General features: G+C 38.2%; 1 protein-coding gene across 8 annotated transcripts; it reads left to right on the top strand.

Moving 5' to 3' along the window:
* The first annotated feature begins 209 nt into the window (after positions 1 to 209).
* On the top strand, positions 210 to 21,367 carry LOC101858201. Of its 8 annotated transcripts, none has more exons than XM_005103563.3 (7): positions 210 to 346; positions 5,877 to 5,939; positions 8,723 to 8,929; positions 13,234 to 13,342; positions 15,737 to 15,860; positions 17,328 to 17,432; positions 19,831 to 21,367. In XM_005103563.3, the coding sequence occupies exons 2-6, from the start codon at positions 5,909 to 5,911 to the stop codon at positions 17,415 to 17,417; spliced, it is 561 nt and encodes a 186-aa protein (XP_005103620.1). In that variant the 5' UTR covers positions 210 to 346; positions 5,877 to 5,908; the 3' UTR covers positions 17,418 to 17,432; positions 19,831 to 21,367. The 8 variants fall into 8 exon arrangements, with proteins under 8 accessions (XP_005103620.1, XP_005103621.1, XP_005103619.1 ...); XM_005103564.3 differs by having other exon boundaries at positions 210 to 380; XM_005103562.3 differs by having other exon boundaries at positions 211 to 346; positions 17,328 to 17,418.
* The last annotated feature ends 1,122 nt before the right edge of the window (positions 21,368 to 22,489 follow it).

The raw sequence follows: 22,489 nt of genomic DNA, 5'->3' as shown, positions 1-22,489 counted from the left end.
TCTCTCTCTTTGTTAAAAAATCACTAGATGCATTTAAAACGCTTGCCCCCTACGAAAACTTATCAGTTTTGATAAACAAAAAATTCTCAAGGCCCAAGTCACTTGCTTTGGCAGCCCAGGGATAAAATTAAATAACACTTAGGTATCGATGTTTAGAGCAGGTATCGGTACTGATACCGATACCTATAGGTATCTAAGTATCAAGTACCTAGTATCGATACCTGCCCATCACTACTGGGTAGCAGCAGTAGCAGTAGCAGCAGACAAAAACAAGGATCAAGGACCGGAGCCACCGGAGAATGACCAACAAGTTGACAACCCTAGATCAAGGCAAAGGCGTCTAAAGGCAAGGCCTAAGCTGTCTGTAATAGATATGCTATGTAAGTAAAGCGATAAGACATAAAAGAGCCTTCTAGATCATTCGTTGATTGTTTTTGCGAGTTCGAGTTCAGGTTCAGGTAGCCTAACTCAACTGTTTACTTTCTGATTCTCGCGTTTAATTCCGTAACGAGCGACCGCTCTGTACTCTTCTAGATATCTAGATCTATATTGATCTAGATCTAGATATACAGTAGTCTCCGCCTAAGATCCCGGTGCTCGGGAGCAAGGAAATGCGGGATCTTAGGCGAACCGGGATCTTAACCGACGAACCCAGGGAAGAATCTATGGTGACCCATGCTAAGGCTAAGGCTCATAATGGTCTCCCTCCACTCTAAAATGAATTGATGTGACCGCTTGGTTGGTTTTTGATGTATGGCGAGCAAAGAGTGGTTAACCTTGATGACCTATCACAGTACATAGTGGGATGAGGCGTGCCATTTTCACTTATTATCCTATCATGTCTCAAGATCTATGCTTATCCAGTTGCCCCTTCCCGTTACTTGTCGAAAATTATAGTTATAGCCTTCCATCTCTGACCGAGTCCCCCCCCCCCCCCACTACCTTTGTCGTTACACACCATTACGTTGTGAACACACCAATTAAAATTCAGTGTGTCTTGCAAATTCGGGAGTAGAGACAACTTCTGCAATGGTCAAGGAAGAGTTCACAGTTCGATGTGATTCCCGCTTGGAGCGAATGTGTAGGCCCTACCCACTCAGCGAGTGATGTAAGTTTAGGGGGAGAGCTCAGGTGTGAGTGCGATGTTCGGGGAAAACAAACGTGTCGGTCAGTTCACACCCCGGTGTGATCCCGTCTGGGGCAAACATTGTATCGCTTCATCGAGTTTTACAACGTGTATGTGATCACATTCCCGATAGTAGCTGATCTTTGACGCTACGGACAGTTTATTATCTCAACTTTTCACTCTTGGTTGATCGGCTGTCCCACCCGGGTTTTTGTTCCGCAAATTATAATCTGAAATGCGGGATCTTAGCCGAATGTAGACCTTCAGAGTGAATCAGAGCGGGATCTTAGGGTTAACTTTTGTATAGTAAAAATTCTGTTTTCTTAAAACAGTGGGATCTTTTAATTAAGCGAACCGGGATCGTAAGCGGTGGGATCTTAGGCGGAGACTACTGTATCTAGATTATAGATCTAGTCTATTTCATATTATCTAAATTTTATAGGCTACTCAATGGCCATCAAATGAGTTCGGAAGGACTAAAGCCAGTATGTTACTAAGATATAGATCTAGATTCTAGATCTATATAGATCTAGATCTAGATTTAGATATAGATCTAGATTTTCTAAATCTAGAATCTAGGCGCGGCTGGAATTAAACGCGAGAAAGTAAACAATTGTCCGAGATCATGCTAGATCTAGATTTTCTAGATCTAGATTCTAGATCTAGATCTAGAATCTAATCTAGATATAGATCTTTCTAGATCTAGATCTAGATATCTAAATCTAAAATCTAGAGTCTAGTCGATCTATAATCTAGTCTAGAATCTAAAATTACAGTGAACCCGCCAAACTCAGATTCAACGACGTCGCCGGGCCCGATCTGAAATGTCTCATTGAATCTGAGTGTTCGTTAAAGACTTGGACATAGATCTAGCTAGCAAACTTGAGGTTTAGGCACTGAGCAAGTACAGTCGAACCTGTGTAAGACTAAGACGGCTGCTCATTGTCAAGGAGAAAAGTGGCCGTAAAAGTCAGGTGGCTGTCTTAGGCAGGACTGATCAAGATGAAGAAAACAAACAATTCCTTTTTGAGGCCCCAACCGAAGATAGACAAATTGTTAATGTTGTTATATTGTTGTTGTTGTTTTCACTGTTTGTTTTTTTTCTTCTTTTTTTATTTTGTTGCTGCTTTTGTGCAAGGGTGACAATAAAACGAAATGTGTCAGACAAGGAGGACCGAGTGCTATGGTAAAACAAACACACGGGTTGCCACCACTCGGAGAACGAGCAACGCTTCTGTCACAAGTTCATGTTGACTGCCATTGTTTCTTTGTTACTGACTGGGTAAACAATGACCACTCATCTCACTTACGACTTGTGTATGAGTTGTGGGCTGGGCTTATGGCTATTGGTTATGAGGGATCACACGCTTACCTCACCAGCGGCTGAAAATTTGTTACCGGGTACCTATTACTATTGGTCAACAGTGGGAGGGGCCTACACAACATGATCGGTTGGAGGGATTATTTTACAACAACGACAGGTGACTGGATTATGACGGCTTGCCCACAATGCCAGGGGCCAATGCACAATGTGTGACAAAACATAATGGAGTCACTAACGTGGCCGTCTAAGACAGGTGTTATTGCTTTGTGTGATGGGGTTGTGTGTTAAAAAATAAGGTGGCCGCGGCAGCGTTGGACAGGTGCCCGTTTTACACAGTTAAGTTATATATATTTATAGAAAAAACGCAAGGGGGGAAATGGAAAGTGGCCGTTTGTACAGGTGGCCGTCAGGGCAGGTTTCACTGTAATGTGTAAAGGGAAGTAACAAGTGGTGCTTGAAATGCCTGCATATATAAACTCGCACAAAAAAGTCAAGGAACAAAAATTCAAAGAAAGATTGCTGAAGAAACGTTTAACCGAATTTATTCATTTTTTCACAAAAGATGGTTTCGACTCTGTAGATTAAGTGTGAACAATTTCAGATTTCAACAACAACGAGAAGTTTATGTAAAATGAGTTTAAGCCACACTGGTCGGATTTCAAAAGTCTGAACAGCCAAAATTCTTCAATAGTGGATGTAGCCACTCCGTTTAATCAAACACTTGGCACAGCGTCGAAGCATGGATAGGACATGTCTTCGGAGAACTTGTTGGGCAATCTTGTTTTCTTTGAAGTTGCAATTTTATCGAATATTTAATGTGTATTTCACCAAGTGTGGTTACTTATGTCACGCTGAATGCTATTTAATTAATTTAAAAGAATATTTTTATGTCTTTAAATGCATGATATCCCTCACAACATCTTTCACTCGAAATTCTATGGCGACCATCCTGGATTTTCACTTTTAGACAAAAATGCCCAAGGTTTAGCATTTGGCCCCCATTAGATTTGAAATCAGCAATGAAAACTCAGTTAGAGTCACCAAAAAAAACCAACTTTATGACGCAAAAGAAGCTTTTTCATCTGGCTCTCGGACTATTACGGACCTCAACCACGGGATGCTGCCATGTCGTCTGCTTTCATCTCCACTCTCTGTCCCCCTCCCTTTTGCCCTCTCTCTGGGCTCCTGACTCTTTCTGTTTTTGCAGCCTTTTTACTGCTATTGCTTGGCTCCTTCTTACTAATCTTACTCTTACTGCTGTCTTTCAGCCATACACCTGATCTTATGAGATATGTAAGATCTAACACCTAGCTTGCTTGGGTAAGGGAGAAAAATTTCGGACGTCCCGTGTGCTAGTTGCGCCCGTTAAAGATCCCTTGATAGTCCTAAAATGGATAAGAGTAGGCTTTGGCTGCCCCCTGGGCAAATTCAAAATGAATTCCTACCAAACTGAAAACGTTAAATAATATGCACGCATTCAAGAAGTAATATATATTATATATATGTCTAAGTAAGTAAATCTAATAATGTGAAAAAAAAGATGTCAAATGATTTCAATATTTAATGTGTATGACATGAGGATTCTCCTGGACCCTGCCCACCCCGTCTAACAGCCTAGATTTTTAAACCTTTTTCACTCTTGTGAGGCAGTGTGGTGGAATCAGGCGCGCGTCAAAATAATGAAAGTGAAGAAACTGACACTTTTTTGCAGGTTTGCGAATTTTTATTGAATTTTTTTTTCTTCACCTCAACACCTCCATGTCTATTAAAGAACTCATTTTTGGGTGGATTTTACTGAAAAAGGTTGATTAAAGGCACAACAATTGTAAATTTTTAGTTTCCAAGGACTCTCAAGCAAAGGAAATAACCTAACTTTGGAGGCCATTTTCATGCTAATTTTACCTCTGAAACCAGGCAACCCCCACCTCCTTTAACACTTTGCCATATTATATTTTGGGGAAAATCCAAAGAAACTGAGTGGTAAACATCACCAATCGGCGAGAGAAGGCAGCAAAGTGTTAATGGTCAATAGCTTGACTTTTATTCAAGATAAATGTATATTTTTTCATGAAAAGCTAGACGAATAAGCAAATTTTAAGATGACGTCAATAACTCCACATGTGCATAAAATGACGAGCGTCTGATTCCACCGCGTCGTGACACCTGTATATTTGAAGGAGTAAATCTATTTTGTAGCGTTGATAAGATGTAATGGATATTTTGACAATTCCTTGTGCTTCCATGTTATTTCACCTTCAATAGAAACGATTTAAATACATCATCTCCATTTTGTATGTGGTGCAAAATTATAGAAATGGCAAAGGCACAGAAAAAAGGTACAGTTTGTAGCTATTGGTTGACCAACAAGCTATTCAAATGTCCTAAGCCAAAAAAGCAAAATTTTTTAGAAGAGAAAAAAACTGTTTCAATTCTCCTACAAATTCTACCTCAGTGTTATATATCTTTCTTGCTTTTTTTTCAACATATATTGGGTTTCGATTTTAAAATATCAAAAGCACATACAACCAACACTGTGTTAAATAGATTGCGAAATTGCAAATTCTAAATTTTCTAAATTTTGGGCTTTTTGCAACTGAGCAGTTGACCGAGGATAGCCCCCTCCTCAGTTGCCACCTTAGAATTACAAAGCTCTTTGACATTTTTTACCGTTTTGAGTTATCAAGACCTTGAGGTCAGAAACCAAGTGTTCTATCTGCTCTATCAAATTCATAAGATTATTCAAAGTAGTTTTCAAGATACTCAAAGAATTGCATTAGAAAAAGCTTGACATATTGGCGATACGGTAAAGTTTAAAAAAAGTTTTAGTAGAGGGTTTTACGGCACTCGCAACTGCATAAGGTCATATGAGCGCCAGAAGATTATAGGTGTTACAAGAGAGTAACAAACATTAAAAAAAGAAAAAGGGGAGAAAAGGATGATAGATGTTTGATAGGAAAGAAGAAGCAAACCACACCAGAGCACCCGCCAACCACTCACACGGAAAAGTTTTAATGTCAAATTTATGAAAACCAGGTACTGAGCTGATACAACTTTGTGATTCTAGTGTAGCACAGTGTGGTACTTCATCCTTCATCATCTAGTAGCAGCATCAGCAGTGTGGTCTTGTCCTCTGTCCAGCCCCACTGGCTAGCAAAAATAGGAAGTTCCAATTTGCCATTTTACTCTTAAACATAACTTTAAAAAGTAAATCTGAGCAACTCTAAAGAAGCAGCATTGACCAATTCAATTACAGTTTAGCACACAAGTGGCGAAATTGGCAGAATGAGGGAATTATTCTGCATTATGTTTTGAATTTACCTATGTGTATGTTTTCCAGGCTTTCAGTTAGGGAAATGAACAAAGCTGAACAAGTGGGTCAATATTTCTGGACTATATTTTTGAAAAAGTTCCTTCTTTTTTTCTTAGAGCTGACAGGCCATCCCACAAGGAATGGAAGAATGTCAGAGAACACAGGGGAAAGCAATGCTGGTGAGTTGTTATTGGGGTGTTTTTTTTGGTTTTGTGTTTGTTTGTGTATATGTGTGTGTGTGTGTATGTATGGGTGTGTGTGCGTGTGTGGGTGTATGTGTGTGTATAATAGTTCGAAATTTACTATACGAAAATAGATATCAGTGGTGGGCTTCATATTTCATGGTTTCTGTTGTCTGCCTTTTCGTAGATGTAGGGTATCTGTTTCGTGATCTTTGTTCATACATGGGATGTAAAAACAGTATTATTACAGGTATGAATACTGTGCCCAATGTTTTTTCCCCCATAATGAGAAGATATCGATGATGATGTGCTAAAGCCATGTACATGTAACTAGTTTGTTAAAAAAAATAGACCATTTTCAGGGCTGGAATTATGTGTTCAAAAGGGCAGGCAAAAATTGCCTCGGTGGGGCCTAAAAATCAGAGGGCTCCCAGGCAATTTGCAAGGGCACCAAGGCAAAAATTATAGGTGATCATTTTGTTGATTAAAGTTGGAAATACTGGATTGTGCATCACTACAATTATTTAAATAACAATACAATTTATTCTTGCTCTCTACAAAAGTATAGAGGTCAAAGTAAATTTATGAATGAAATGAGCATTCATATTATACTTATACAAGAGTCATATTGAAGCCTAAAGCTATGTGTAAATGTATCATAAATTCACAGATATCTCTTGCAGGCACACACACACGCTTTCATCCCTCTGTCCTCCCCCAAACACACACACACACACACACATGCACACATGGGCTACAACCCAATTAATTGTACATGTATTTTCTACATGCATGTAATGCCCCCCGCCCCCTCCCCTCAGCCCACACACATTTGAAAAAAAATTGCTTAAATAAAGCGACAGTCATTTTCTGTTTACCTACAGTCAAGATGTCGCTGCTACAATAAGGACCATCTTCCTATGAACGCAGCACAATAATGACTAGATCTAGATCTCTTGTGTAAGCGATCCTCATTCATACTGTTAGTTCCGGTAGCCCTTTAGTGAAATGGTCAGTTAAATATATACCAGCATGAAAAAGTAGATTGTACAATATACAGTATCCATATATCTTTCCAATAAAATTTAGTGTAGAATGCATCTAACTTTTTGCATTTTTTGCAGCTTTCACTCAACTCCTTCAACTTTCGTTCTCGCTTTGGCATGGTGAAGATCTTGGTCAAATTAATAAAATGACAGTAACTTCGTGAACAAAATGCACAAGAAAAGCTTTGAGTAAGACTCAAGAGTTACAGTTCTTGGCCGTTTCCAAGAAATCCTCTGTTCCGCGGTCTTTATTCATAGGTCATATTATGATTGGTCAAAATTTGCTTCTCATCTCCTTAGGGCCCTCTAAATTAACTCAAATACATGTATTTTTACACGAACATTTGTAATTTTTAGCTCCCCCCCCTCCAAGACTATTGTAGAACCATATTATTCAAATCAAATAAGCCTAATAAACATTACAAATGCATTTTTGCACCCTCTGTCTGCCCGCTTCCATCCCATGTATGTGTGTGTGTGGGAATACGTGTACAGAAGCCAGTATGTCGCGACCTCAGTGCTTTCTTGTTCTATCTCCATAAAAAAAAAATATTGAATATATGTGACTTCTTCTTAAGCTCACTCTTTGCTATGAACTGTTTTCACTGTTATTAAAAATAGAGATAGACCAAGAAAGTCTTCGGTCACTACCGGCCTAGCCAACGTACGGACAATCGGCAGAAGGTCGAAGCAAAGAGCTGGCGAGGAGGGCACGAGACGAGGTGTGAGACTGAACTTACTCCGTTCCTCCGCCCCCTCCCCCCCCGAAGACCACATTATTTTGTTGGCCTACTGTGCTGACTGAATTGATTCAATCATTTCCACCGTTTTGATTGTCACCGTTTATTATATTTTTATCATTTATTAATTAATTTTTTAAAAACAAAAAAACAAGGCAAGGGCACGGCCAAAATTGCTACGGTTGACCCTTTGATTTAAGGGCATTACGGCCAATTGCAAAGGCACCAAGGCAAATTGCCGCAGTGCCGCGGTCTATTTTAAGCCCTGCATTTTGATTCAAATGATGAGTAAAGACACAAAACTTTCACCATTTTGCTGGTGTACTGTTTATAATATTTACATTGCTTACCGCCCCCTGAGTGGCGTCGGTTTCCTAGTGGTTAGGCTACCGGACTCATAATCGTGGGGTTGGGGGTTTGAGCCACGGGCCCGACGTTGTGTCCTTGGGAAAGGCACTTTACACAAATTTTCCTTACTTCACCCAGGTGGAAATGGGTACCCGGTCAAAGACAGCGAAAGATCTTGTCAGTATGTTAGTGTTTTAGCGCCTATAAATAGCTGCTTGCACTGTATGCTTCCCAGGAAGTTGAATTTGTTTCAGAATGTTCTCAGGCCTGCTGAGGTAATAGTATAGATTGTTAAGCGCATAGATCTTGCTGTTGAGCGGGGATTTGCGCTATACAAATGCTATCTATCTATTGTCTTTCTATTATTATTTATATTTTGGACCTGCAGATCAATTTTTAAGAGAAAAAAATGAGGTGAAATTTTTATTCCAGTTCACAGTTATAACACTATCATTTTTCTAACTTATTTTCTCCTCAATTGAAGTTATTCCAACTTGTTTTCTCCTCAATTGGCAGTATTCCAGCTTATTTTCTCAAGTGAAGTTATTCCCACTTATTTTCTCCTTATTTTTTCCTCTATTGAAGTTAGTCAAACCTATTTTCTCATCAATTGACGGTATTCCAACTTATTTTCTCCTCAATTGAGATGTAGGTCAGCCAAGCACTTCCTCAGCTAGCAGTAGCACATCGTCCCCTGTGAGCGGGGCTGGGCTGGCCGTGGTGACACCTGGGGGTGGAGCTGGAGTGAGTTCTGCAGAAGGACAGAGCAACACTACCCCAGCGGCTGGCGATGGAGCGTCGGCCAGTCCAGTGTCTACACAACCCCCCGAGCGTGCTTATGGACCAGCGAGTTGTGAGTTTCGTTTGAAAGGCTGATGCCACAGATAGATAAAGCCAAATTTATGATGTGTAAAACTAAAGTATAACACACTCTCCCCCTCTCCCCTCACACACACATACACACACACACACACACACACACACACACACACACACACACACACACACACACACACACACACACGCGCGCACACACACACACATCTGGCTAATCACGATAGCGAAATTTTGTGCCTATTTCCTCCCTTCTTTCATTTGGCTCTTTCATGAAATAACCCATCACACTGCATATCCAAATTTGGGTCACCTTGTAACCTTATTCAATCCTTGAAGTGCGCATGAGTGGAACAAAACAGTAAGAGATAGCAGGTTTTGGGTACTTGTACCCTGTTCCACTTTATGAGCAAAGCAAAGCCATTCTTAGAATTTTTTAGCATCAGTTATGAAGATTTCTACCACACATTCATAAAAATCAACTGCCTAACATTGCAAATCAAAATTTAGGTCAGCCTATATCCTTTCAAGTGTTTTTTTGTGTGCATGAATTTCCTGACATAGTAAAGGAAGGTAGACTTCCGACATACACATACCTTCCCAAACTTTGTTCCAATTGACCATGAATGTTTAACAAATGTTTTACTGGCACTTGAATCTGTTTGTCTTAAATTGCTTTTTTAAAGTTGTACTTTGGGTAGTAACAATGCTATCAAAGTTTTCAGAGACACACAACGCGGCTGGCCGATGAATCAATATTCATCAGGAGCATATCTTGGTCCAGGTTTAACAAGGGAAACTTTGAAGCCATTTTTCTCAAAACCGTGTTTCTGCACCCTACCTGATAGTATTAACCAAATCTGACAAAGTACTGAAGCTATTATAAAACTCTAGAAAGCAAGATGTTCAGAAATGATCTTTGCACTCTAAAATGCAATAAAATAAAATTCTTCAACATTCATCGTATGGTACCTTTCACCAGGCATGCACACAAATATGTGTGTTGGTCAAGGAAATTGAATTATGGTTTTAGAAAGGAATCGCTGTCACAAAGAAACTTTTTTCAAAACCATCTAGAATTTACCAGTGAGGATCCTACATGGGCATGATAAAGGCCTCAGTGAAATAAATCGATGCTAAAACTACAGCTGAAATCAAGAATCATTGAAAGTGTTGTTCTGAGGTTGTGACATTTGACATTGGAACGTGAAAATAGAGGACTATTTGTTATGGTTGGTTGTTTTTTTGTGGTTTTTTTAAAGGTGTTTTTGCAACCCCATTGACGCAGTTTAGTAATGTATGGTCAAATAATATCTAAACTTTCAACAAAGAGCCTGAAGGGCAAAGGATCAAACCCACAAAGCCTCTTAGTAGGTACCACAAGTGAAAATGTTTTTTAAAGAATACCATAACAAGACTATATTTTCCATATAGTGCTCAGTGAAACAAGAACTATGAAAAAAGAATTATCAAAATCCATTGACAAACACCTGAGATATGATGTTTCAAATATTTGTTGCACTTGTAAAAATCGTGACATGTGCGCAACTGGCTCATAACGCTGTTTCATGGTCACACTACAAGAAAACCGGTCTTGAAAATCAAAAATGTTTTACGTATTCTTAGACAAAAACACACAAACTTACTGTAAAAGAAATTAAATATAATTCATGTAGCTATTGTAGTAATTATAGTAGTTCAAAACTGAAAGAAAACATAAAAATGAAGTTTAACAATGGATGCCAATGGCTTGGAACCCCCATTTTCCAAGATACATAAAATAAACATTTAAGGCAGGATAGCTATCAAAATGCAAATCTCATAAGGTATACATACTGAGACTTTACTCAATTTTTTAAAGGGTTAAAACTTAAATACAAGAGAGATATAATCGTATCCAAGGGGTGTGCTGTCCAAAAATGCCCAAGGGAAAGAAACCAATGACAAAATTGCAGCTTGAGGCCATTTTTTCATAAGTCATAAAAAATCAACTAATTATGCTAGACAGATGTCAAATATACCACTGGAAAGTTCATTCAAAGCTCTATATGAAAAAGGTAGTAGTAACTGTATATCAAGACTGGGTACTAAAGGCTGTTACAAAAAAGTAGGCAACACTTTGAAAATTTTCAGTGTTCAACTAAACATACGACTTTTCAAAAATTCATTAAAAAATCAACTAATTGTGCTAGACAGGTCAAATATATCACTGGAAAACTCATTCAAAGCTCTATCCGAAAAAAGTAGTAGTAACTGTATGGCATGACTGGGTACTAAAGGCTGTTACAAAAGGGTAGGCAACAATTCTGAAAATTATCATAGCTCAACAAAACATCAGACTTTTCAAAATTTCATTAGAAACCACAGAAAAGCTACTGGATAGCTCTCATTTCTAGCTTTATGTGATAAAAGTAGAAGCAGCTAGTTTGAGTACTTAATGACAGTTACAAAAAAAGTAAGTTAAAGTAATAATTCTAAATATTTATATATATAAATAATACACATACACACATATATGACGTTCCGTTAAACATCAGCTGAATTTGCAAAGATACAAAAACAGAATCAACCAAAAAAGTCAGAGAGAGGTGAATAGATCTATACCACTATTTACTATATCACTGGAAAGCTCATTATAAGTTCTGTGTAATAAGAAATTAATTATAGTACATGTAACTGTGAAGTACTTTTGATATTAAGGACAAGTAAGGAGATTGCTACTGATGATGCAGAGTCCACATTAGAGCAGGCAGCTGATGTCAATTTGTGTCAGCTGACCAATTAATTTGAGTGAGTCTGAGTTAGTTATCTGCCCCAATAATACATCTTGATGGTTTATTTGATTATCTTTTGAATTTAACGAAAGATGCAGTTGAGAGATCAGTCTCAGTATTTCCAGTTGTTACCGTTGGAAGACAATCTATTAAAAAAAAGAAAGCTTTCAAGGCATACCTGAAGTGCTGCATACAATATCCCCTTTAACTTGATTTAAAAAAATTTTACTACAATAATTTGCAAAATTTATAGAGATCTAAGAGCCAGAGTGAAAGTAAAAATCTAGAGATCTAGATCTAGATCTAAGTTTCGTATTAGATTTATTTTAACATATTTTCTAGGTTGGGGAGGACAAAGTAGAACTGTCATTATTCATGATTATTGTAACAAAACCCAAGAATTTTGACAGAACGAGATATAAGGATCACATCTAGGCCCAAACCATACATAATACATTTATGGTTCATATTTTTATGAATAAAAACACCTTTGGTCAAGTTGTTATGAAAAGTAGTTGCATTGATAAAATTTTAAAAAAAGATAAAGTTGAAAATGTGCGAAACCGGAAGCAACTTTACTACTTTCTGTTCCGATGGATAGAGATCTAGATCATTTGGCTGTCCGTCAGTGTGTATTGACTCCCGTGAAATGACCTGTAGCTTAAGTACTAATACAATTTTTTTCTCTGAAAAACCTGAAGCATGATCTATCTTAAACAACTAAAACGTTGAATTACTTATCAATGAGATTGAACAAATCACACGGTTGGTTGGCAGATTGGTTGTTGTTACGCGTATTCCCATCGTAATCCGTCCGCTTGCCGGTCGGTATGTCGAGTGCCTCGACAGCTGCCTCTTCAGCCATTGTTACAGAAAGCGAGTTTCCCCAACACACGCATCCACAGTTTGAAGTCCAATAGCGGTACCGCGATAACAAATAGTTTAACAGTACTTGCTTGAATAAAACAAATATATTGTGAACTAACTTTACGTGTAAAGCACATCTAAAAAAATGTTCAGAATACTGAGATTTTATCGAAGCTTCTCACAACATTGTCTTTCCACTTCAAATTTTACCCATTTTGTCAAGAAAATCCTGGCCTGCTAAGTATGGGGGTAAAGATCAGCTTTTCACCTTTCTAACAGTGCAGCAGTTATTTCTGTACGCAATATCGCGACCGAGCAGTTTGTGACAGAAAAAGAGTGGCTATGGCAAGGTTTCGATGCGAGCGCGGGTCGGATGCAAAATGCTTCATCTTCCCAAATTTTAGAGCTATATTAAACATATTTCCACTCATCCATTCTATCCATGAACAACACACACATTAGAACAAAACAAGCTCTTCTGACTGGCTTTTATTTCATTAAAATCAAGCAATCATGAGTGAAAAGCTACGTTTGTGAAGTTGATCACTACGACAGTTTTCCTCCTCGGGAAGAACGCTACTTGCCGCGATCGGCACACCGTTTGTGGTACCTACTCTTAGTAAATATACAAATATTTTTTCCTCACATGATTTTGCCTAATGTTGTTTTATTTCCTCCCCAGTTTCAACAAAGGGCAAGACAGAGGACGAATATTTTAGGGTTTTATACAACTATAAGGCTCTGCCAGGGGATGTTATCACTGTTGAAAAGGTCTATACAGAGGATCGCAGGTGGGTATACAATCAGTTAATGCTGTATTGGTCATTCCAGTCTCTGTTACTGTCCTCACCATTATTGTTACATATATATTATATGTTTGAATAAATAATTGTTTATTTAACACCGGCTTGATAGTACTCTCCAAAATCTGTGTTAAATTGACTACGAATATCATTTCGTTTACCGTGAGAAATCTTAAATTGCGCAGCTAGTAATAGTCAAGTTATAAGAGAAGCTAGATGCACATCTTCTTTTACCATGGAACACCCAGCCGCATTAAAAGAAAGACACTTGTGAGTTTTTTTGTGAATTAAGACATGTTTGTGGCAACCTGCATTCAACTAAGAAAGGTAATATATATACTATACATTCATGTAAAAACACAAAACTGTAAAGACATGGGCTAAGATATACTTCTCTTGTATATATAAAATTTAAAAAAATAACAACCAGTACAGACATTCATAGTTTTCGTGTCAAAAATGCGCTGGCGCACTTATGAATATGAAGAAATCAGAAATTATTCTGAAAACTCAGTTACTACAATTTACCTTGTTCTCCAGTCAACTTACAAAACCAAAAAACTTAAAGCATATATAGGGTCTCAAAATAATTCCTAGTGCATTGTTTGCAAAGTGGACTAAGATGCAGGATTTTCACTTGTTCAAACTAATCATAATTTAGCATTGCTGACTTTGGAGTGTCTTACGAAATAACCAAACGAGTGACAGTGTCCTTTCTTTTTTGAGTTTCAAGAGCAGAAATTCATTCTATGGGTGCATGAAAGGATAATTACTATAAGTACAAGGATACACCTAAAACTAATGTTGGAAGGTACCAAAAATTAAGTCAGCCCAGCTAGAGGAGCGAGAGGGAGCTAACCCCCGTGACTCTGATGTGATAAAGATCTCCCACTACGACTAAAATTGCGTTGCTGGTACGCTGTGCTAAATGAATTACTAAAAAAAGAAATTTTTAAATGTTTATATATTGCCAAATGATCAAGTTCATATCTGAATGTTCGTAAGCATGTGCTTGAGCATATGTGAGGCATCGTGGTGAAATCAGGCGCTCATCAAAATGAAGAAAACGAAGAAAGCGACATTTTCCTGGCCGTTGGGCACTTTTTTTCTATTTTTTTTTTTGACTCTACACCTTTTATGTCTATTTAAAAACACATTTCTTTGTGGATTTTACTGGAAAACATTGATTAAAAGCTCAAAAAATGTAAATTTTTAGTTTCTAAGGACTTTCAAGCTATGGAAGTTACTAAACTTTGGCAGCCATTTTCTCATTAATTTTACCTCTGAAATCAGGCAACCCTCCCCTCCTTCAGTCGCAAATGTCTCGACATCTATTCAAAATCTTCCACCAAAAACAAGGCAAATGAACAGGCCTTAAGATGATACCAATAACCCCATATGCCCAAAACTTGACGAGCACTTGATTCCACCATGTCGTGACACATATGCTTGTGATTGTGACACTTTTGTTTTTTCCTTTCCGTAGCTCAAGTTGTTTGTGTTTACTCTACGCGGAACACAGAGCAGGAAATAAAGTGTTTTGGAATATATAACATATCTAGGGTATTTTAATTTGATATTTGTGTGTGTGCATGGAGAAAGGTCCCAGTTGTCTGCAAACTTTTTGGAGCAAAGGTAAAAAAAGTTGTACCTGGTAAAAAATTTTGTTCCATCAGGAAATACACCTTTAACCATTTTAAAATAACATATTGAAAGGATTTTATATTCTAAGTCTCAATATTTTTATTAGTTATTTTTGCAATGTGTTTACTTCACCAAAGGTTAAAAATGTTCTAGAAATTGGGTTTTTCTCCAACTTTATTTTTACACCATGTAATACAAAATTAGTATATATATCTTTAAATCTTCCCAAAATAATTGAACAATTTTTAATTCAGCTTGTTCAGCACTGTATTTGCTACAAGAATGTAGCCTTACTTAAATATCCTATTCCGACAAAAGGGACCTTTCGCCAGACACACACTAAGAACATTGTAAGTACTATGGAGTTCGCTTAGACCAAACACTGTAAATCTGAAGGCAGCGAAAATTGAATCCTTTTTTTTCTTTGCTGTTTGAGTAATCTCTGTAAACCCAAAACTCAGTTTAATCGAAGAAAATCTAGCAGTTCGGCAGATTTCGATTTTTAGTTTTAGTATTAGTTTTACAGCACTTGCAACACAATAAGGTCATATAAGTGCTGAAGATGAGAGGTGTTATAAGAGAGTAACAAACACAAAAAAGAAGGAGGGGAGATAAAGACGATAGATGTTAGATAGGAAAGAAGAAGCAATCCACACCAGAGCACCCGCAGATTTCGGTTTAAGCAGATTCACTGCATGAATATTCTTGAAATATTGAATATTCTCAACTTTTTTCCAGCAAATTCTTCATTCAGTTTCTAGTGATGAGGGAGACAGAAGACCACATCCTTGAAAGGTCTGAAGCCATCCCCATTAAGGAAGATGACATGATCACAATAGTTGATCCACAGAGAGTAAGACAGGTGAGTAAAGATGTATGTGCAAACAGTGTGATTCTGACTTGCCATGTTGTCGGAAAGCTGTTCAAATGTTTTATTCCCAAAAAGCAAAATTTTTCAGGAAGAGAAAATTGTTTTTCTTCTACATTTCCTTCCTTTTTTTCAACATTTGTGAAGTCACGGCTTTGGAGGAGGGAGCCACAAGATTGAAATTTTCTGTTTTTAGATCGGTTCTGTTTCTTCATTTGCATAGTTTGAAGGACACTTGGAGCAAGTGTGATGAAAACATAAACTGCTATAGTTTCCAAAAAATAAATGATTTTGCCTGACCACCATTTTGAGAAAATGGACGCTAAAGTAGTAAACGTAATATTTTCCTTAGACTTAAAGTTATCCAATTTACTTTAAAATTGGTATGTTACATTAACACATTACACCCTAAAGGCCTGGACGGGAAGTCCATTGTTAAATCCTAAACAATGGGAAAGAACCCACTTCCCATGAATACAAGCCTTTGAAAAACACATTTTAGAAATACTAAACAAATTCCAAAAATCCTGAAAAAATAGATGTTAAAAAGAAAAATGAATGTAGTTTCAGAAAAATATCACTTAATGTATGCGCAAACTGTTGGAAATGTTCTAACTTTAGTTCAATCCGGGTGTCTGACCCGTCACTCTCACTCTCAGCCTCGCAGTCGGGCCCTTGATCTAAATTCTAGATTTTCTACGTCTGATCAATCTGAATCGCCCCAAACCCTTGCTACAACGTTTTCATCAAAATCTGAGTCATCTGATTTGTCATATGTTTGTTTTTGCTCAAACCCATCGTTATTTCCTTTTCCAAACTCAATTGGGTCGTTTTTCAACAAGTCGAGACACTTTCGAAGTGTCGGTAGCGCGATCGCACTTCTTTTAGCTCTAATACTAAAACTAAAGGCCCGAAAAATTTCGTTTCGGTATCAAACGAAAGAAGAAACTTTTTGCAATAACTATGCAAATCAAAATCTCGGCCCCAGAGTCTCGCCAAGGTGAGACTTCGTTTCTAAAGACGCTTGGTCGTCGCGGGCGGTTCCGGGCAAATCAAGGTGGAGCGGGTAAGGGAATTCGCGGGCAGTCCCGGGCGAGTTAGGGTGTAATGTGTTAACAGATATTCATAAATACCCCACAATAAACTTGAAATTATGTGAACAACCTTGAGAAGATCTGCCAAATTAAAAAAAACCCTAATCTATCATCCTTCATCCTTATCACCTCTCCTTCCTTTCTTTGTATGCTACTTTCTAGTTACACTTCTTAGTCTTCAGCACTTATAGTTTACAATGACCTATTTGTGTTGCAAGTACTGCAGAACTAAAACATATGCCTCAGAGATCTGAGATGGAAAATTAAAGCAAACAAGCCAGCCAAGGGAGTAATTGTGAATTTGCGTGAGGTTTTAATCTAATGGAGGTCACTCTGTTTATTTTGTCGTGTATATTTCATTTTTCAGAAAATAAGAGGTAAATATCGGATCAAGCTGAAGAAGAATGACCGAAATCTGGATTTGAAAAAGTACTACCAGCAGAAGAGACACGGATGAGGTGAGGAGTACCCTGTGAGTGCCAGTAGATAATAAGAGATTTGCACTGATTTATGTCGAGCAGTAGAGTGTGCATCTCCATGATCGTTTGGGATTTTTGTTAAGGGGGCTCGCGGGTCAGGTCTAGGGCCTCGGGGACTGATTTTCACTCACTCTGAGCACTTTTTACTTTTGATATTTTCTGATCCCTCGTTCAGTCTAGATTTTTTGGAGACTAGTCGCGCTGAGTGATTAACATTAACAGAATTCAATTTTACTGGGTTCTACGTTGTGTTCGAACGTTTTAGATGTTTAAACTTGTTTTTCTCAAAACACACTTTTTCTCCAGTTTGCTTGCATATGGCGGGGGGTTTTTTTCTCCACCATTTAAAAATTTTTCAACACAGAGACTTGAAATTTGGCATGTAGTTACAGAAATGGTTTGTACTTGTAGTGGGCTGGTTAGGTTTTTAGATTTTGCTTTAAAATATTTTTGTACAATTTGTTTTTCATGTCAAAAATATTTTTTATAGATCAAATTCCATATCCCAACCTTTGATAATATAAAAAATCAAAGTAGCCAGCTGCAAGCACCTATTTATTTGTGACATTTTGCAAATTACAGAATGAAAAAAAGTTTAAAAACTGTAGAAGTGGTGGAGAAAAAAAAATTGACTATACAATTTTCAAGATGGCCGCTGCTTCCATGGCAATGACTTATGTAATCGACTGTGTCAACAGTTGAACATGAATCTCTTGTCTCATACTTACTGCCTGTGACAAAAGTTGTTTTAGTTTGTCTTCAGTTAAAAATGTTGTCACGTAAGTATCGAGCCCCCTTAAAATGGTTGGAGATCTGTACAGATTTATATATGTGGCAATAGAGTGAAAGGCTTTGCGAGTGTAATGGATTTTTGCAAAAGTAATTAGAGATCTGTACAGATTTTTGTGTGGCAATAGAGCATTCCTTGATGAGTTATTGAGTAGAGAGCTATGCTATGCAGATTTATATGTGACAAAAGAGCGTGTGCCTTTATGGGTCATTGAAGAGTCTGGATCACACTTACAGTATAATCCACTTATATGGACAGCCAATGTATCGACATATTTTCCAATTACGAAATTTTTCCTTCAATATCTTCACTAAACAATTTCTCGTATATCGACTTTTTTTCCGGCCCACTCTGCTTCACCGACATGCTTCCTGGGTACCTGGTGAAGCCCACGTACATAAATGGGGGAAAAGGCCACGCTAACGGTCAATACATTAGTTCTTCATGAAGTCTGCATACCCGCCAAGTAGCCTATTCGACACACCTGGCTTTAGTAGGTAATGTAGGGCCTACACATTGTAGTCTCCAACACAGTACAGTGCCTCACAGACGTGAGCATCTTGCGCGCTGGGCATCACCTCCCTACCTCCACTCCCCTTCCCCATCCCATTCTCAGTTTGTTGCTGGATTGTGTATCACGCACGAGGTGGAATGAAGGCAGCGGTATGAATGTGGCACAGCGGGCAGTGGTACGCACAGACAGTGTTTAGGCCGCGTGTGCTGTATCGTGACTGGCCTTCTAAATTAAGTTTTCATTTCCCATTTGACCTCAAAACAAAAACAAACAAAAACTACCGTGGTGGGTAAAAATAAGAGTGCAAACTTTTGCGGGACCGCTATAGGCCTACTTACAAAGGGAAATAACAGAAGCACGGGAAATTTTCTACATGAAAATCTCTGGATTATATCTACTTCGCACTCAAGCACGCTTCGGCATTAAGCATGCTTAAGCTTTCTCCCGAAGACCGCGCTTAAAGCCGGCATGGACTGTATTTTAATTTATCGACATTTTTATACGTCGACATCAAATCCACTTCCCAAAGCATGTCGATATAAGCAGATTATACTAGGTTGCTTCTATTCTAGAAAAAGTGTAGTTTTAGTTGTGTTTGTTTTCTTGTCTGTACGGTAATAGATAATAGAATTCATATACCAAAACAGAATTGAAAAATGGGAACTGCTGTGCTGTTGAGCCGCTGTCAGTGGCTTGGGTACATTCCTTAATGACGTCAAATAATTTTTCAGCAATTTTTCTTTTACTGGGATTTCTTTCAAAGTTGCTTAGATATTTTCTAGAAATGTGGGTGCTCTGGTGGCTAGGCTATTGAGCTCACTACTGAAAGGTTGTTAGCACAAACTCTATCAGGGGCCCGATGTTGTGACATTGAGAAAGACACTTTTCACGAATTGTCCTTACTTCACCCAGGAGAGAATGGGTACCAAGCTATGTCAGCGAATAATCTTGTCAGTTTTCTAGTGTTTGAGTGCTTAATTGACTGCTTGTACTTGTAGTTGTACTGTATGCTTCCCAAGAAGTTGAAAATGTGACTCTTCAAATTTCAAATGCAAGTGTTTTTTATGCCTTCATCAATACTTTTCAGATCATTTTGAAGGCGGGTTTCTGATCTGACCTTGCCTGTCTGGGCCAACCTGGGCTGAGAGGAACATGAACCTTCCAGCTGAAAGATTGAGGTCTCTATACTTGATAATATTTTTCTCCCCACTTGGTAATCGAACTTGGTTCTCCTGCATGTGGCAGTTAAGCACCTAACTACTACACCACTGCCGTTGAATGAGACTCTGAAAGCGCACAGACTTTGCTGTTGAGCACCGGTATACGCCCTATGCAAATGCTATTTAGTATTATTTTTATGTAACTTCGTTTTCAATCACCTCACTTTTTATTTTGTTTCTTTTTCCCCCTCTGAGGCTTGTTTCTGGTCACAGTGATTTTCTTTTCCAAGGGGAGCATAGCAACATTTTCTTTACATCCCCTTGGTACAGAAAAAGTTTTGGAAACATGTCTGGAATTCATGACTTCATTTTGGAAGTTTGGAGAAAAAAATCCTTTAGCAATTTTGCTCAATGTTTGTGTTCTATACTGTAACTTATTTAAAGAAAACTGATAGTGTTTATGTGATCCTACCATCCCCTATCAGTATGCTTGTGTTTTTTTAGTGCCTTCTATGTAATCGCATCTTAAACTACTGGTGTTTTCCAAGAAGCTGAGATTACTTTTGAATTTTGTTTTATTCGTCTTTTTTTAAGATGTAGGTATTTTTAAGCCCCCATCGACAAAATTTAGATAATTTAGAAGGTGGACTTCAAACCTGCTGGTCAGGGCTGACCCAGCTGAATGGGATATAACATTTCAGCAGAAAGACTGAGATATTCAAAGAAAATTATGCCCTTGGGAATCGAACTTGGGTCTCCTACGTTCAAAAGCTAAATGCCTAAGTGCTACCCCACAGATACCAGTATAGGGTCTGGTGGTAATAAATTGTAAAGAGCATAGAACCTACTTTCCTCTTTAGATATAAATGCTCTATTCAGAGATACAATCTATTATTTTTACTGTTACCTGTTTTTGTTTGAAGAGAAAAGATAATTTTTCCTTAGCCTATATACTATAGACCTACTTACGATGATGGTCCACGGCTAGAATTAGAATGTGTGGGGTTGATCTCCCCGCCCGTGGTAGAAGTGGGGACCATGTGGGACTGGCGACAAGTTGAGCTTTTCAAAATTCATGATGTGGCTTTAAATGCAGGTTTGATTGTTACCTAAGACTCTTTAATGCCATTTCTGTTTTGTTGGTATTGTCATCACATATCTATCTGGTTCTGTTATTGCCACAACATATTGTTGACCAGCTGTTTGGATGAACTGAGCCTCAAATTTTAATTTTTTGTATTGCATTTTTTGTAATCTGTGGTATTGGTTTCAGTTTCATGTGCTTGAGAATCATTTTATAAAAAATCCAAATATTGAAAAAGGAAAAGCCTGAAAAGTTACTGTTTTAAAAAGTTAAAGAGTATTTTTTTTCTCTCTGCTGAAAACAATTAGCTTCCTGGGCTAAGATCCGTTTAATAGCTTGCCGACAATAACTCATTTAAAAAAAAAAAAAATAAAAAAAAATGTATATATACAGTCGAACCTGTGTAAGACGGAATCGAAAGGGAGAGGGAAAAAAATTCCGTCTTAGGGGGGAGGTGGAGGTTGGGGGGGAGGGTTCAAAGGCATAGCTGGTGGGATCAAGGATCGCTTGTCCGATCGGCGTCAAAACTTCACCCCTCTCAGCTGCTATCCTGTCTGATAAAGACATGCGTCTGTCTTAGGTATCCAAATACCACCAGTGCTTGCCTTTCATAGGACCACTGTTTGACCTATTATAAACAGAAACAATTGAACATCTCCTTTGCTTCCACCCTTAGTCCCACCCACCAATGCCACTCCTCACTGCCATCATTGTCACGATTCGAGGAACTCTTTTCTCGGCTGTCCTACGATCAGGGCGCAGGCATTTGTCAATCTAATTTCACACCTCTGGCTTCTGGCTACCCAAGAAAGTTTCCGTAGTGGCTTGCTAGTCGAGCACTCTCACGGGCAGTCGTGAGATTTCACACCCATACTACACTGACCATCTGCATTGCTCAGGGCTCACATGATGGGGTAACATCTACCCCCAAAAGGTGAAAACCTCGGAAGGGAGCTGATTTTTCTTTCCGCGTCCGCATTGGACAGGTTTCCGTTTTATACAGGTAATTAAAGAGAAATTTATATCAAGGGGGGAGCGGGGAGATTCAGTTAAGACAGGTTTCTGTTTTACACAGGTTTCCGTAAAGGCAGGTTCGACTGTATATATTATATATCAGTTCTGATATGATTTCATCACTCATTTAGGATGTAATTTTTTTCAGTGGTTGAAACCATTTGGGCGTAATTATTTTGTAACGAATCATTGTGAGTATGGTAATAAGACGGCTTTTACAGGTAGACTCTAGTGTATAAACTTTTGAGTTATGTTATATCCTAAGGTAAATTGATGTTCACTGATGTTACAAAAGCAGAGGAATGGAAATGAAATATGAAATAAGCTTCAGACGCTGTTCAAATTGACAATATTCAATATATTATATCGGCAATTTATCCAACAATATATTATATCGGCAATTTATCCAAATGTGTTCCCCGAAAGATACCGAATATGTCCAAGAAGAGTTGAGGGCATTTTGTGCAGGCTTACAAAGTCCTAGTGAA

The sequence above is a fragment of the Aplysia californica genome, unplaced genomic scaffold (genome assembly GCF_000002075.1).
Source record: "Aplysia californica isolate F4 #8 unplaced genomic scaffold, AplCal3.0 scaffold00379, whole genome shotgun sequence".
Classification (NCBI taxonomy): Eukaryota; Metazoa; Mollusca; class Gastropoda; order Aplysiida; family Aplysiidae; genus Aplysia; species Aplysia californica.
The sequence above is the reverse complement of the archived record's forward strand: the minus strand, read 5'-3'. Positions and strand labels throughout refer to the sequence as shown.

Bases quoted from the DNA above. Each gene is read 5' to 3' on its own strand.
- LOC101858201 (XM_005103563.3), top strand. From the start codon at position 5,909: ATGTCAGAGAACACAGGGGAAAGCAATGCTG. The intron at 8,930-13,233 runs GTGAGTTTCGTT...TTTCCTCCCCAG, and splicing joins TGCTTATGGACCAGCGAGTT to TTTCAACAAAGGGCAAGACA. The intron at 13,343-15,736 runs GTGGGTATACAA...ACTTTTTTCCAG, and splicing joins GTCTATACAGAGGATCGCAG to CAAATTCTTCATTCAGTTTC.